Here is a 14,894-nt window from a genome sequence, read left to right on the forward strand (position 1 = left end):
CACCTGGTTTGAAGAGGAATGCTGGGTTTTTTTGTCTGAAAGGGGGAAAACTAATGTTTTACTTTGAAATTAGAAAAGTGATGGGGATGTACTAATTTTAGCTCTGTCTGCTCTACACCAGGTAATTCAACATAAAATACATAGATATGCAGTGTTCAGGCAGATGTGGTCTGGAGGTTCACTCGTGTGAGGACTTAATTCCCTCCTGGAAAGTGCTGAACCTGTGCACTCCAGCATTTTCAGGACCTTGCAGACTGGAGGGTCTGCCTCTCATGCGGTTCATTTGTCTCTGGAAGGCACCTGGGATGTTGCAGCTCAAGCACAAAAGTCCACAAAAAAGAAATTCGTAAAAATTATTCCTTGGCTCAAAAGGGATTAATTTTCTTTACAAACCTCTGCAGATGAGTATTACTTTCCCCTTAAGTGATAATTCCAGAAGGCTGGAGGACTATTTATTGAGACTAAACATAGATGGGGAATATTGAGAAAGGGTAATTAGCCTCATTTTTGTCCCCCTTGGCCTGTGATTCCCCAGAGCTAACAACATTAAGATAGTGTGGAAAGTTTTATAACTGTGTCAGGTCTAAACTGGGGCAGGTTTCCCAAGCGAGGAGTGTGTCCTGAGTGGTAAAGAGCTGGCATTTTCCACAGCTTCCACTCTTGTTCTCCTTTTCTCAGCAGGAAAGTCGGGTGCAGGGTAACTTTGTGCTGCTGTGAGTAAAGATTTTAACTGTCTTCTCTGCTTTAAGTCCCCTTATACCCAGATACCAACATGTGCTTTCTCAGCCTGATGTGTGCCAAGTGTTTTGATTAGGAGAACATAGCTGTGTTGAGCCACCTGGGGGTAAATTGGAGGAATTTTGGCACTTGGGATGCATAAGGTTGCTATTACACAGCAGACTACAGATAATTAGCCTGCAAGCCTTCTCGATATGCCTGTTTGTCTTTCCCAGCTTGCCCTTATCCTGCCTCCTTTTCACCTCTGTGCAAGGATGAAGCTCTGCTGGTGCACTTCTCCAAGGGCCTGCAGGGCCCCTTGCTGCTCACTGCTGGGCTGGGCACTTTGCTGACACACTGCAGCCTTGGCATCCCTTATGCAAGTTGTTTCTGGCCAGCAGGACTGGATTCAGCTGTGCTGGAGTGGAGGCAGCTGAGCACCACACTGGGGCAAGTCCTGGGCTGTGAGAGTTGTGTTGTGCCATGTTGTGATGGATTGGGGCCCTCCTTCCTAGTAGCTCTACACCTGGCATAAAACCAGGGTGCAGCAGACAAGCTGGTGTATTAGACTCACTCTGCCACTGAACTAAGGCATGAAAATTTGGGTTTAATCCTCTTCTGAAGATTAGCTGGAGCTGTCAGCATAATGCTCGCTCCAGCATGTATTCTTCCTTCCCTGTAGCAGAACAGTTTATGTGGCTAAGGGCACTGCTGGGAGCAGATCAACCACTTGCTCTTAAATTAGTCTGCTACATTTCAGTACTGTAAGTGCTCTGTGGAACCCCTTCTGGGACAGCCTTGACAGCAGGTGTTGTCTTCATGTGGTTTGTGCCCAGTGTCCATAACCTGGGGCCTTTTCCATGCACTTAGGTTGCAGCATGTCAGTTGGTAACTCTAAAAGGAAGGGTGATAAGTTCTTCAGTGGAAGTTGGAACTAACATATCCACCACTGGGCACCAAACCAGCAGGCTGGGCGGGTATGACTGTGTCTAAATGTTTGCCTACCACTTAGAGCTAGGTTCAGAGATGAAGGGTCTTAAGAAGGACATCTATAAGTATTTGAGGCACTTAGTGATCCAGTTTCTAGCATATTTTCCTTATAATAACTTCTAAATATGGAAGACATTTCTATTTTACAGTTGCACAACACCTTGTACGATCTGTGCTACCAGGCTCTGGCGTGGTCCAAAAAATTAATAACTGTTCTGTGTTTTGGAAGTCCTATTATGCAATTTAATATCATAGCAGTGTAATGAAATCTCTGTGGCAAAGTGATTAGAGTGAGTAGTTTTGTGTGTGAATTACAGGGGCTGCAAGTGGGCAAGACACTAGCTACTTGTTTTATTGCTGACAATATACTTATTTTCATGTTTATTCCTGGATTACAATGTGTGAATAGCATCCCAGTAAACAGTCAGGCAAATAGTTATTTATCAAGTATTTAAAAGTGAAAGGTCTTGTAATTTTCCTTAGTAATGACTGTGATTTCTTCCAGCTGGATTAATGACTCCCATTTCTCCCCATGAAGAACAAGAATTGTTTTGGTTTCTACATGGAGAGAGTTATTGTCTCCCATAATAATGCAGACCAAAGGATTTCTTTTTCCTTCCTGGCCTGGGATCTGGGAAAGGTTGAAATGTGCATAACCTGAATTAATACCTTGTAAAGCTCTTTAATATTCTTCGTCATTCCTGTTGGAGTGGTGCAGGAGTTACTGCTGGCATCAGCCCAGCAGCAGCCTGCCTCAGAGCAGCTTTTGTTTCAGTTTATGAGGCAGTAAGTGGGTCTTGTGATGGAATTGCCTTGAAAGGTCACTTTTAATTACACTTCTGTCGCATTCCTCTGTCCCCAGCTGGGCAGTCCTGGTGGAACAGGTTGCATGCAGCTTTGCAGCCGAGTTTCTGCAGTGGACAACTCCAGAAATATGTTACAGCAGCTGCTGGCAGGCCAAAGGGAGCAAAGGAAATGGAACTGAGTGTTGTATTTTGTGCCCAACCATTGTTACTGATACCCTGAGGTGGAGGCAGCTGTGAGAATCGAAGCATAAGTAAACCCTTGGTAGCAACCTGACTTGTACCCCTGGATGGCTGAAGTGTCTGTCATTGGAGGCCTGTGCCAGACTCGCCCTGTGCATCCTGTGCTTTCTGCTTTCTCACCCTTTCTGGGGTTGAGCATCGTCCTGTTGTGAGGGCAGTGGCTTGTCGTGCTGGTCCAGCCAAGAGAGTGCTAACTCTGTGGGAGTGCAAATCCCTAGAGCTGTTTTCCATTTTAGCCTCGTGCCTTTCTTTTTCTCAGCTGGCAGGGGAGACATCGGTTAGTTCTGTCTCTGGGCTGGAGAATGCTGAAGATACACAGGAGATTAAGGCCAAGGGCCCAGTGCTGAGATCTCAGCTCTGCCACTGGCTTTGAAGACTTGCTTGCTGTTGTGTGTGTAGATCCTGTAAGCTACTTAATTGCCAGATCCCTGTAGGTTTGTGGGAGTTGAGCTGGGCTGTCATCTCTTAGCAGAGCCAGTGGGAAGGCATGCTTTCAGTGACCTGTGCCTCCTTTCCCACCCCCTGCCTCCTCTTGGTCCTACACTCTTCAAGACCCAGAAACGTGCAGGGTTCAACATCTGGGATCCAACCTAGGAGCAGGTCCCGTGGCTGTACTGAGACCAGTCTAGAGTTTGTTTTTTTCCCTAGGGCACGTGGTTACTGTGCTACACCTCTGGGATTCCTGCATGCACGAGGTTGCCTGATGTTTCTCTCTGTGACTCCCATGTTCCCTGTATGTCAGAGGTGCACCCTGAAGGCAGGGCAGTGCAGGGGGTGACAGGAGGAGAGGGACCCTGCCAGAAGCCAGCACTGCAGAGTGCACAGGAGAAGGGTGCTGCTTCTCAGCTTGGCGGGGTCAGAGCTGGCTGTTTAGATGCTGCATTTGAAAATAAATAGACTGTGTGATTGCATTGATCTGAACTCAGCTTCATGGTTGGGGGGAATTCTGTCTTATTGCTGCATGAAGACACCAAGTTCATCCTGTCAAATGAAATCCATGGATGTAGGCTAACCTTTGGTGTATGACTGCTGCATGATGTGACCACTGTTGCCAAGGGCTGTGACTAGATGGTGTGTTTGTGGTGTTCTAAGTTGTGATGATGCTGTAGCAAGGGTTTTGGTTTTTATTTCTTCCTGAAGTGCTTTTCTCCTTTTCCTACCCCTTCCCTTACCAATCTGATCAGCAAACACTTCTAAATATTCATAGTGTGGGATTTGTCTCTATCCACATGACTGCCATGGTTTGAAAGGCATGTGACAATGCAGGGGGAAAATGGGGTTAATCTCCTCCTGCACTGGCAGAACAAGGCTGAGTAGTTGTACAGCACAGGCATTTATTCTTGTGCCTTTTCCACTGCATTTGCAGTCCGTGGGGAAGGAGGGAGGAAGTTTCAGATGCTGATTCACTGTCAGGATGGAGACATGAATGTGCTAGTTGTGCGCAAGTGAGATTTCAGGACGTGAGTGCCTCCAGGGTTAACAGTTAAGATAACTCTGTGTCACTTTCCTTGATGCCAGCCCAGCAGAAACCTGTCTGGGGCTGCAGCTCCTGGAGTTTCTCTATGACTATTAACCAGTTCTTTCATGGAAGTGGTGGGGTCAGGTTGGTGGATAGGAAGCAAGCAGTGATTAGCCTGACTTGTAGCCAGGGGAGATCCCATGGCCTGCCAGGCTTTCAGCCTCTCATCAGCATATGGTCTAGACCGGGAATGAGCCTGCACATCCTTGCTGGAGCAGATGTAGCCAGAGGCCCTGGCTGCAGGAGGGTGAGATGGAGGGTTGTTTCTTCTGTGCTGGCTGAGCTGTGGGTCAGGCTGCCTCTGTGTCCACAGAGCTGCAGGGCCCTGGAGAGGCTCACAGGCTTGTTCTCCATGGGAACAAAATTGTTAGCTTGGCAAATCAGGGCAACCTCATTAAGAGCTACTGAGAGCGTGAAAAGCGTGTTGCTGGAGGCAGGTCATGGTAAATGAGGGGGCTAAAGTAGCTGGGGTTTTCTAACAATTAATTATTGAGTGGTTTTCTAGAGATTCTTTCTCATGTTTATAATTCATTCCCTGCTGTAGATGCCATATTGATTTATAATATTTTGAAGTTCAATATTTTGCACCCTTGGGGCCTCAAACAAAAATTAACTAGAAAATGAGAGTAAATTTCTACATTCTGCCTTGTCAGAGCTTTCTCTCCCCTTGCCCACTCCTAGAGCCAGTTTCCATGCTCTGGTTTGGGTTGCAGATGTTGTCAAGCCTGTGTGCCGTAGGCTGTGAGACGTGGGTGGCAGAAGAGCTGCCTCACTGACCAACAAATGAGAAAATCAAGAGCCCAATTAAAAGCCTGGAATTGCCCCCAGTGACCTGAGAAGAGCATTTAGTAGCTGCTAGTGAGACAGGCCTGTTTGAATGAATAAGCATTCGAGTTTGTTGGAGGGAAAAAAAATCCCCTCCTCCCCCAGCTCTAATTAGCTACTCTTTTTCTTTTTTCTGCCATGAATGTAGAGGGTTTGTCACTAGAATTAAGTCTTAACAAGATGTGTGTTCTTCAGCTTGCAGCTGATGAAGGTGATCTCTGTGCAGGGGATGTGGAGACTCTTGTACCTGTTTTCTGTGTTTCTTTGATGGATCTGTTGAGTACTGCTCTTCCTCACCCTGTTTTTTCTCCTTTCCTCCAACAGGGTGACTAAAGAAGTGGATTCAAACTCAAAAGAAGCTAAATATTTTCTGAAGCAGCAAGAGAAACTGCAGTCAGCAGCTCCAAGTTCCTTGCCAACAGTCTCGGGGTGAGTATGGGATTTCCCTGCCCAGGTATGGGCCCTCAGTGAGAAAGATGGCACTGGAGCCAATAGTGCAGGCTCTGCAGTATTTAATGGGCGTTTGTATTCTGTAGGATTTCAGTGGGAGCAAGACTAGGCCTGGAAGGTGTGATGATCTGGGCTGGAGAGAAGTGGGGGAAGCAACCTGTGAGTTCCAGTGACTCACTTAGTATGTTCAGGCTCAGATTTTTTAATCCTTATTAATCATTCATCCTAGTAAGAAAATAGTGGTTTGACTGTCTCAAGCAGCCTGATGAAACTGCAGGTAGCCAAGGAACATGCCTGAGATTGCCTGCAGTTCCTTTGACAGGGCTATAAAAAGCCATGTCAGGCTGGGCTGTGGCTTCTTAGAGACTTTGGGTGAGCATTTAAATGAGAGATGTTTTTGCCTCTTTGATGTTCTCTAATATAATTTTCATGTGGATTTGTCGCTTTTCTGTTCAAGCTCTAACACCTAATTCTGAGATTATCATAATGCTTGTCAAAGATACAAGGAGGTCGGGTCCCCTGTGCATCTGACATGCCAGTCTGGTTCCTGATGAGCTTGGGAGATCACCAGCTTCTTAGGAATAGAAGAGATGCTTCTGTGTTCCAGTGATGATTTTTATTTAAGTCAGTTGTTTGCATTTATATTTGAAAGGTGTAAGCTGCATATGATTTGATCACACAGAAACAATACCCATCAAATAAATACATTGTCCTTCCCATCTGCTTAGAGCAGTTCTCCAGTGTGAGTTAAGGCTGCCTTTCCCTGAGATGCTATTATTCAGTTGCTGCAGCTGGATTGTCACTCATTTTTTCCAGCTAAGTGTTGCATAGCTTGTACTTAGCTCAGGGTAGTGAAAGCATAGTGTGTGTATGTGCATGAGCCTTGACAGCTGCTGTTCTCTGAGCTGAATGAGGGCATAGATGAGCAGAGTCTTCATGCTCTTGTTCACACTGCACAAGGGTTTGTCCCTGCAGAGCTCATTAATTGTAACCTAAGTGTTGTTTACAGGGTTTTGTGCTGGAAAACCCTGTAAACTCTTGGGCTGGGCTGGCATTCTTTGTGCAGTTTTGGTGGCCAAAGTTTGTTCGAGTGGCAGCTGAAGCTGGAGCAGCTCTGCACTGTGCACACTGCTGGTGGTCCCATGTCTTCAAACCTGCCTTCCATTTTCCCCAGCAGTTGCCCTGCTGCTCTGAGTGCAGGCAGGTTTGGCAACCCACTGGGAAAGTTCCAGGAGCTGTTCACCTTCCAGTTCAGCAGAGATCCATGTTTCCTCCTGTGTCTTACAGGCCCAGGGGACGAGCTGGGTGGCCTGTGCAGCCTGGTCATTACCAAGGGGCATGGTTGCTTTTGTTGGAGCTTGGATTGCTCAGGAGTAATAGCCACAGTTCAGTTTGAGTTAACGTTGCAGATATCGGAAGAATTCACATTAAATATAGAAAAAAGTGGACTAAAAATTATTATAAGAAATAATGAGTTCAAGGACTTCTTTAACTTTCTTTCAGTGTGATTATTTTGGAAGCAGCTTAATTAGGCCATTGTTTAGCTTGCTGATGTGTGATGTCCTGCTGACAGTTGCTTGCCCAGAACGTGAGGTGACCTGGTTGTGGAGGAGAGTGGGGAAAAATATCCGGGGCTTGTATGTCTTGCCTTTTTTCAGAGCACCAAACCCCAATGCAGCACAGCCCCAAATGCCTTCCCTTTTGCTACCATCCTGGCTTTGTGCAGGGATCCTATGGCTGAGGAGCAGCAGTGGTGTTTGGATCAATGTGTGGAACAGCCCAGCTCTCTTGAGGCTTTAGCAGGAGGTTCTCTGGGGCAATCTGGCCAGGTTGGGCCCTCTGATCTGAGAGTGCTCCAGGGAGTCTTGGACTAGTATCCAAGACTGATCTCTGTGACTGCCAGCAAACATGCTTGCCGTTGGGCTGAGGAAGATGCTTCCAGCTGGGAAGCCAGCCAGGGTATTTTCAGGTGAGAAAATTACTAGCAGGCTTGTGGTATTCCTTAAAGCCAGAGGCAAGCCCCATATGTTAAGCAAATTACTAAGGTCAGGTTTTAGACTTGAGCCAAGCTATCCAGACCCTGCTGCTCTGGAGCAAAGAGCTACAAGCCTTGGTGACATGCCAGAGCAGCGCTTGGGGACCGAAGAGCCTGGCATAGCCTGACAGTTCTTTGCACCTTTTGTCTACTTAAAATAGAAGTTTTGGGGGAGAGGGTACATTTTTCCCTTATGCATTATGGGAGAGCTCCAGTCTGTTGCCATAAGACAGTGAAAAACGTGATTTTGGGATCTTAGCTGTGCCTATGGACACCCACTGTGCTGTGAGCCATTGTCAGCCCCCAGGAGCTTTGTCAGCTATTAAAAAAAAAAAAAAAAAAAAAAAAAAAAAAAAAAAAAAAAAAAAAAAAAAAAAAAAAAAAAAAAAAAAAAAAAAAAAAAAAAAGCCTTGCCCTGAGTGCAGGGTATTTGAGCAGCTAAGAGTGGCCTCTCCCTCTGGGTTTTCTTCACCTTGCAAGCAGCATGCATTATTTCTGAATGCAGCCAACCTACCCTGCGTTTATTGAATTTCCCTTCTCTAAACAGAAGTAATCCTGAAAAGCAACGGTCACAAAACCAAACATCCGGCTCCATGTCTCCATGTTACAAACCCTTGCAAACTAACTGGTCCAGGGGAGGGGATGTTTGGGGCTGAAAGTGCATTTCCTGAATGTGTTTAACATCCATACCGGATGTGCTATAAAAAGTGCTCGTGAGGGACATGGGGGTGGTTGGAGGAGAATAACTTAAACACTTGGCTGTAATTAAAGCCAGGAGTACAAAACAACCCACCCAGCTTTCTCAGCAGGCTTTGCTAGAAAGGTCAGAAGCCCTTGGTTCCCAGGGATGTGATGGTTTCCCAGCCTTCACATTATTCCCATCGTGTCCTCCTGTGACACACAGCTAGGCCGTGTTCCATCAGCAGTGGGTATCGGTTCGTTGGAGAGTTTTGGGGTTGTGATACTCTCTTCCAGTTGTTTCTCTTGTGCTCTTGGGTCCTCTTAGGCTCTTGCTGATGCCATCAGAAGTATCAGATGAGGTGAAGGGACCCACTGATCCCTTCTCACTTGCTGCCCCAATAAATGGGTGAAGGCTCCCAGCATCTAAAAAAAGCCCTCTACCCACCCAGCTAAGCCTTCTTGTCTGTGTGTTTTAGGGCTCATTTCCTATCCTTAACCACTGCTCCAGGACCTTATGGGGAAAAGAAAGAGTAGATCCAGGCTGTAAATGAAATGCATGACCTGATTTAGGGATCAGTGGGCATTCCTGGTACTCCAAGAGATGTTTTTTGCCCTCTTCCCAGGCCAGCCAGAACCTGTGAGCAGTGTCCATCATCCCTGCACTAGTAATCCCATTTTACAATCCCATTTCATATTCAGAGGATGTTAAAGCAAATTAAATCCTCCAAGCAGCTTACTACAAGATGACTCTCTGCATGTACTTGTGGGACTCGTCAGAGGGTTGAGCTCCAGGCTGAGGAAGCCCTGCACAGACCCAGCCCTGCGGTGGGAGCAGCTGCCATCTGCCCATCCGTCCTTGGCCCTTGTCAAAGCACAGTGGCATTGCACAGGGAACACTGCTGTTGTAGCAGTCCTGAAAATGGAAAAAAAAATGTAGTTGGTGAATCTTACTTGAGGTTCTCTTCTAGGCAGCTGTTTCTACACAGCCTGAACAGGAGCCAGGAGGAAAAAGAGAGGGGTTTTGCTGACTTTGTTCTTGCTTTTGCTTATTACCGAAACCATTGTAATTAAACGTGGACTTGCTCACTCAGCCCAGCTGTTGCTTTTCTTTTTGATCCTGCCTGAAATTACAGTGGTGGATGTTTGACCTCCTAGGCCTTTTTCATGCCTTGTAGGCTGGTATAAACACCGGGTACAATTTGCCTTTGAAGCAGGCAGGCACCGCTCCCACAGAGTTCAGGAGGTGCTGTGCTCACAGACCCCCAGGCTGCATTGGGACTGCAAGGGTTTGGACCTCAGTACAAGACCCAGCAGGAAGAGGCACTGCAGGGAAGTTCTGACCCTGAGAACATATACTTGCCCTGAACAAAAAAAAAGCCAGATAAACTCTAGCCTGTTCGTGATGGATGCTTTCCTCCCAGAGCCTACAGTAGAGCAGTTCACATGGACTGACTATTAAATGGTGTGAAAAGCTTCAGGCATTTTCTTTTAGAAATCATTTACTCTGCTACACGCTAATTTTTTATCTTTGTGGGAGGATAGGGGTGGTGGGAGAACCTGATGCCTGTTTGCAGCATCCTGACATGTTACTGTAATTTCTAAGCCGACCTTCCTCTTCAGCCTGACCCCTCCTAGGAGCTACTTTGCATCCAAAGCTTTTTCTTGCAAAAGATGCTATTTCTGCATGAGTTGGCTGGATTCCTTTGCTATTATGACCAACAGTAGTTACTTGAGATCATATGTGGACACTGGTGGACAGGCACAGGCTCTCAGCTCTTGGAATCTTCAGATTATCCAGAGCAAGTGCTGCAGTACTTGCATGCCCCTAGGGAGCAGTTTAATTTCATAGCAATCCCATGGGGTTTTATTCCTCTGAAAGCAGGAATTTACAGGCTTCAGCTCAGCATCAACTTCAGACAATTGTTTAGCTAAAACTCTTGGACATTTTTCTTGTACAGGATGAGTAAGAATGCCAGTAAAGCAAGTAATCAAGACCTTTGGGGGAGCTGGAGGTGAGGTTTTTTCAGGAGTTGCTTAAGCACTTGAATAGTTCTGCTCTTCATAGTGAATTCAAAGCTTCCCGTCTTTCTCCTGCTCTTCCCTTAATGTGCTCCAGAGAGTGCTGTTCTCCCAGATGGAGAGATCCAGCCCCTTGCACCACAGCCAAACGTCTGGGTGTAGTAGCATATGACATACTTTTCTGTGATCATGATGAACAAGCTAGGGGCAATATTCTGTGCCCTAGAGCTAGTTTTACTTATTTCCTATTCATATGATTTTGTTGTGAAAGATTAAATGTGGCAATAGCTGTTCCAAGTAAATGACTTCTCTTTGGGTCTTAGATTCCTTGTTGTTATTAACTTCATTTTAATCATTCACTGTTAGTGTCTGTCTACTGTTTTACACTCCCTGAGTCCATGTGGTAACAAGGTTAGGTGAGTTTTTTGGAATATCTTGGTATTATTTCCTAGTGGAACTGAAATTAATTACTCTGTAGGGATGAATGTGGAAAGGTGTTTGTATCTGTCAGGAGGAGGACGTTTGTCGTTGGGATAAATGATCTGTTCAGTGTTGAAGTGTTTTCATCAGCCATAGTAAATAAGATGCTGATTGCTGCACACTTGTAAATCATGTGAAACACCTCATCCTCTGAGTATCTGCCTCCTCTCTTTAAGTCAGAGTCACATGAAATGAGAACCCAGACCACTGAGGGTGCCCATCTCAGCCAGTCCAGGTTGCAGCAGCAGGGGCACCTGCAGGGGTTTCACAGCCCAGCTGAGGAGCCAAGTGAGTCTGCTGTCCGAGCTGTGAGCTGTGGCCACACTACCATTGGATCCTGTGCTGGGGACCTCACTACTTCCTGCAGGCAGGCTTAGCCAGGGCTGCACTCACCTTTCAGGCTTAGCTATGAGTGGGAGAGCTCTGCCAGTTTGGGACTTTGCCCCTTTTCTGAACAGTTCTTTCTCCTGAGCTTATGTTAAACCTATTTTGATAAGAAACAGAGCTCTGAGTGTGGGAAGTTTCATGCTTACTCTCCCAGACTCGAAGCAAAATGTGCACTAAACATCCTTGTCTTAAACTAGTCTCTCAGGAGCAGTTCTTTCTTGTTCTCAGGCCAAATGAGTCAATGCCTTCTACCCCAGCCTTTGTTTTGCAGCGGAGAAATGAATGAGATTCTTTCAGTCTGTGCTGCGCTTTCCTGTGGTCGTGCTACCACGAGTGCAGTTGCCTTTCTTTGGGGCAATAGCGTCCTATTGGAAAGAAGTTTAGCAGTGCCTGTACAGCTCTGTGCCTTACTCCAGTCTTCTGTCTTTATGTGGCTAAGCTGGATCCTTGGGCTGGACTAAGTGGGATCAGCTGTGTCTTTTTCTAGTCTCGTTGGAGGTTCAGCAGAATGGAATCTCAGCTATTTGAGGACTTACTTCTCTAAAGCATCTGTCTTATAAAATAAAAACAACCCCCCACTAGTCTGGGGCCTTTGATAATTCCCCAATGAAAGTTCTGGGGCAGCTTTCCCTTAGGGCAGTACAGGTTTTATGAGGCTTATTTTCATATGCTTTCATCTCTTGGATCATGAGCACTTCTCTTTCTCCCTCTGAGAAAATGATTGAGGAAATTAACTGCTAATGGGGAATGAAGCCAGCTGTATTTTTATTCCAGACCCCTTGCAAAGTTGCGAAGAGAAACCCCTGTATCTTCCCATGTTGGACTTGCTCTGACTGGAGTGAGAGGTGAGAAAGGCAGCCTTGCTTTATGGATAAATCCTGGGGTTGAAGATGGATGCTAAGAGCTCCTGTTGCCAGCTGTGCCATGCCTTGGGCATGTGTCTACCAAGAAGATTTGTTTCCACTCCTGCTTCATTTTGCTTTTATAGTGTTTCCTTGCATATTAACTGAGCTGTACCGTGTCCCTTGAGTGTCTCCCCCATACCAGATGCTTGTGTTACATCCTCTTGCTTTCCCACACTTGTGTTCCTCCCTTTTTCTCATGTCAAGGAGCAAGTTCAGCTGAATCATTCTTCATAAAATATGAACCAAGTAAGTAAGCCTGGAGTGGCAGTCAGAGTAGAGGGGTGCTCCCTGCTCTCAGGCAGTCCTATTGCCCCAGGCTTTTCACACAGTCGTGGCTTCATTCATGGAAAATCTCATACTAGAGGCCTCATTCATGGAAAATCAGCACACGAGTATTTTCCAGCACATTTGTTGGCCAAAACTTTGATCTGCATGCTATGTTGTCAGCCTTGTGCAGGACTGTGTTTAGAAAATGGGCATGCTCAGGCTGGCTGGATTGATATCAAGATGTGAAGTCAAGTAATTAGGGTTAGTTACCAACTAATGCCAGTTTTCTCCTTTCCTGCCTGAAAGGAGGTGTTGGTGTGACTGAACTCTTGAGGGGTGCTTGGTCTCCCTTCAGAACTGCAATCTCTTCAGCTGGCACCAGTCTCTGCCACTGCTCTTTTGTTTGATTCAAGAAAAAGACCAGGAGAGGCTGAGCAAGTGTCTGCCTGGCCCATGGGGATTTCCTCTGCTGTGAGCATGGTTAGGATAACTGGGATTCACTTCAGCTGTTGCTGTCCTGGTGTGGGGGTTGCAGAGCCCCCCATTTTTCTCACTGCTCTTATTTCTGCAGAAAAACTGAGCCTTAAGTGTACTGGTGCACAGTCTGAGCTGAAAGGGCACCTTAAACAAGTTCCAGTCTGTCTCAAGCTCTCCAGGGTGCTCTAATCCAGTCTGCCAAGCCATGGAGTACTTTGTTTCTCTATCCAAGGAGTTTCAAAGCCTTACTAATGTGTTGGGTTACAGCCCAGTCGTTTTTGCCCCTGAGCCTTTGCCGTTGTGCTTTTCAGAGCGCGCGCGGTCCTTGAGGCGGTTACTGTACAGAGGGACCCTCTGCAGAGGCAGATAACCAGTGTTGTGTTGGCAGCAGATGTCCCTCCGGGTGTGCAAGGACATGTGTGACATGCTCCTGTACCCGCTGAGGCAGGGAGTGGAGGGAACAGATTTATTTGACATTTCTGTTGGAGACCAGTCCTTTTTCTGGGAATCCCAGGGGAAGATGTATTTTGAGCCATCTCTTCTCATGGCATCTACTATTGATTCTTCCTTGTGAGGGTGGCGAGGCCCTGGCACAGGCTGCCCAGAGGACATGAGGCTGCCCCATCCCTGGGAGTGTTCAAGGCCAGGTTGGATGGGGCTTGGAGCAACCTGGACTAGTGCAAGGTGTCTCTGCCCAAGGCAGAGGGGTGGAATGAGATGATCCTTTTTGAGATCCTTTCCAACCCAAACCATACTAAGATTCTATGATTATCAACAAAATAAGAGAGGATATATATGAGTCTGATCTGACCTTGTGCAAAAGCTTTGATACCCTTTCAAGAGCTCATACTTCAGTGCTGTTACTTAAAGCCCCCAGGCAGCCAGTGGACAATAGTGATGCCTGTTCATCGCCTGACTGCCTGGCTGGAGAACAATGATGGCATTTCTTGAAGTAACAAGTCCTAGGCATGTGCAGGGTTGGATTGTAACTTTTTTTTTTTCCCCCTTTAAGCTGCAGGCTTGAGAGCAGCAGGTCTGGTTGCAGCATCCATGAATGCAAGTACAGAGGAAACTTGCATCTCTTGGAAAATACTGAAAGAAAGTAAATGGCTGGTTTTTTTAGATGCTTGCCTGTGTTGCCTTGAGGTTGTGTATGCATACGCTGTGTGTCACCAGTATGTGTTTGCTGTTCAGTGGTCGGTTCAGATTGTTGTTTAACAGCAAGGAGGGGGTTAAAGAGAACTCGGGAAGGCTGGCTGATTGCTGCTCATGGCTTTCATAATGCAAAGCCTGTGGGAATTCAGCCGGCTTCAGCTTCATCTCCCCCCACCCCCTCCCCTCTGCTAGAGGCAGGATAACCTTCCTGACTCCTCTGGAGCTGCGTCTCTGCCCGTACGGCTTGCACGGGGAAGCTCTGTGAAAAGCCAGCAGAGGCGTGAGCATGTGAAAGATGAGATTTTTTAACTTTCTTGGGAGAACACTGAAAGAGTAATTTTTCAGCATGGTCGTTCTGTTTCTGTACACTGTGACTGGGATGCAGCATGTCTGCCTTTTCATCTGTGAACTGCAAATTTCCCATTGCAGGGCAGCTGAGGAAGCAGCTGGTATATGTGATATCTCCAACTCTCTGGAGACTGGAATGCAGGGATGTCCTTGGCTTTGCCATAGGTTCTGGATGATGCACAGCAAAGTTGTTTAGGCCAGAAGAACAGGAAGATGGTTCAGCACTGGTTTGTACAGCACTCTGCACACTGACCTGCAGCCAGCGCAGTGCAGTTAGATGGACAAGGGGTTCCATCTAACATTTGGTATTAGAGAAGTGCTGAACAGACTGTGCAACCCAGGGCCTTCTGTGTAGCGTCTGCTTTAAGGACAAGCACCATCGTGGTGTTTTTCCTAACGTGTGAAATCTCTTCTCCCTCCCTGCTGTTTGCAATAACCCTTTGGAAGGCTGGAAAGGGTCTCCATTTCCTTTCCCACTCACACGCGTGCATTTGTGAGCCTCAGCCTCGCCAGCACCATTTGGCTATTTGCATTGAGAGGGATTTTTTATACTTTCCCAAGTCAAAGAAAAGTTTGTAGCGTTTGTTTTGGAA

The 14,894-nt window shown here is 46.6% G+C and overlaps 1 protein-coding gene across 1 annotated transcript in view; it reads left to right on the forward strand.

Moving 5' to 3' along the window:
* CFDP1 (craniofacial development protein 1) overlaps window positions 1–14,894 on the forward strand; it is a 62,364-nt gene that overhangs the window by 11,906 nt on the left and 35,564 nt on the right. The window contains exon 5 of the mRNA XM_066194410.1: window positions 5,422–5,526. Within this exon, the coding sequence (XP_066050507.1) occupies window positions 5,422–5,526 (105 nt within the window). The remainder of the gene's footprint in view (window positions 1–5,421; window positions 5,527–14,894) is intronic.

This window comes from Chamaea fasciata, unplaced genomic scaffold, assembly GCF_029207755.1.
Source record: "Chamaea fasciata isolate MVZ Bird 193981 ecotype frontalis unplaced genomic scaffold, bChaFas1.0.hap1 SCAF_12, whole genome shotgun sequence".
Lineage (NCBI taxonomy): Eukaryota > Metazoa > Chordata > Aves > Passeriformes > Sylviidae > Chamaea > Chamaea fasciata.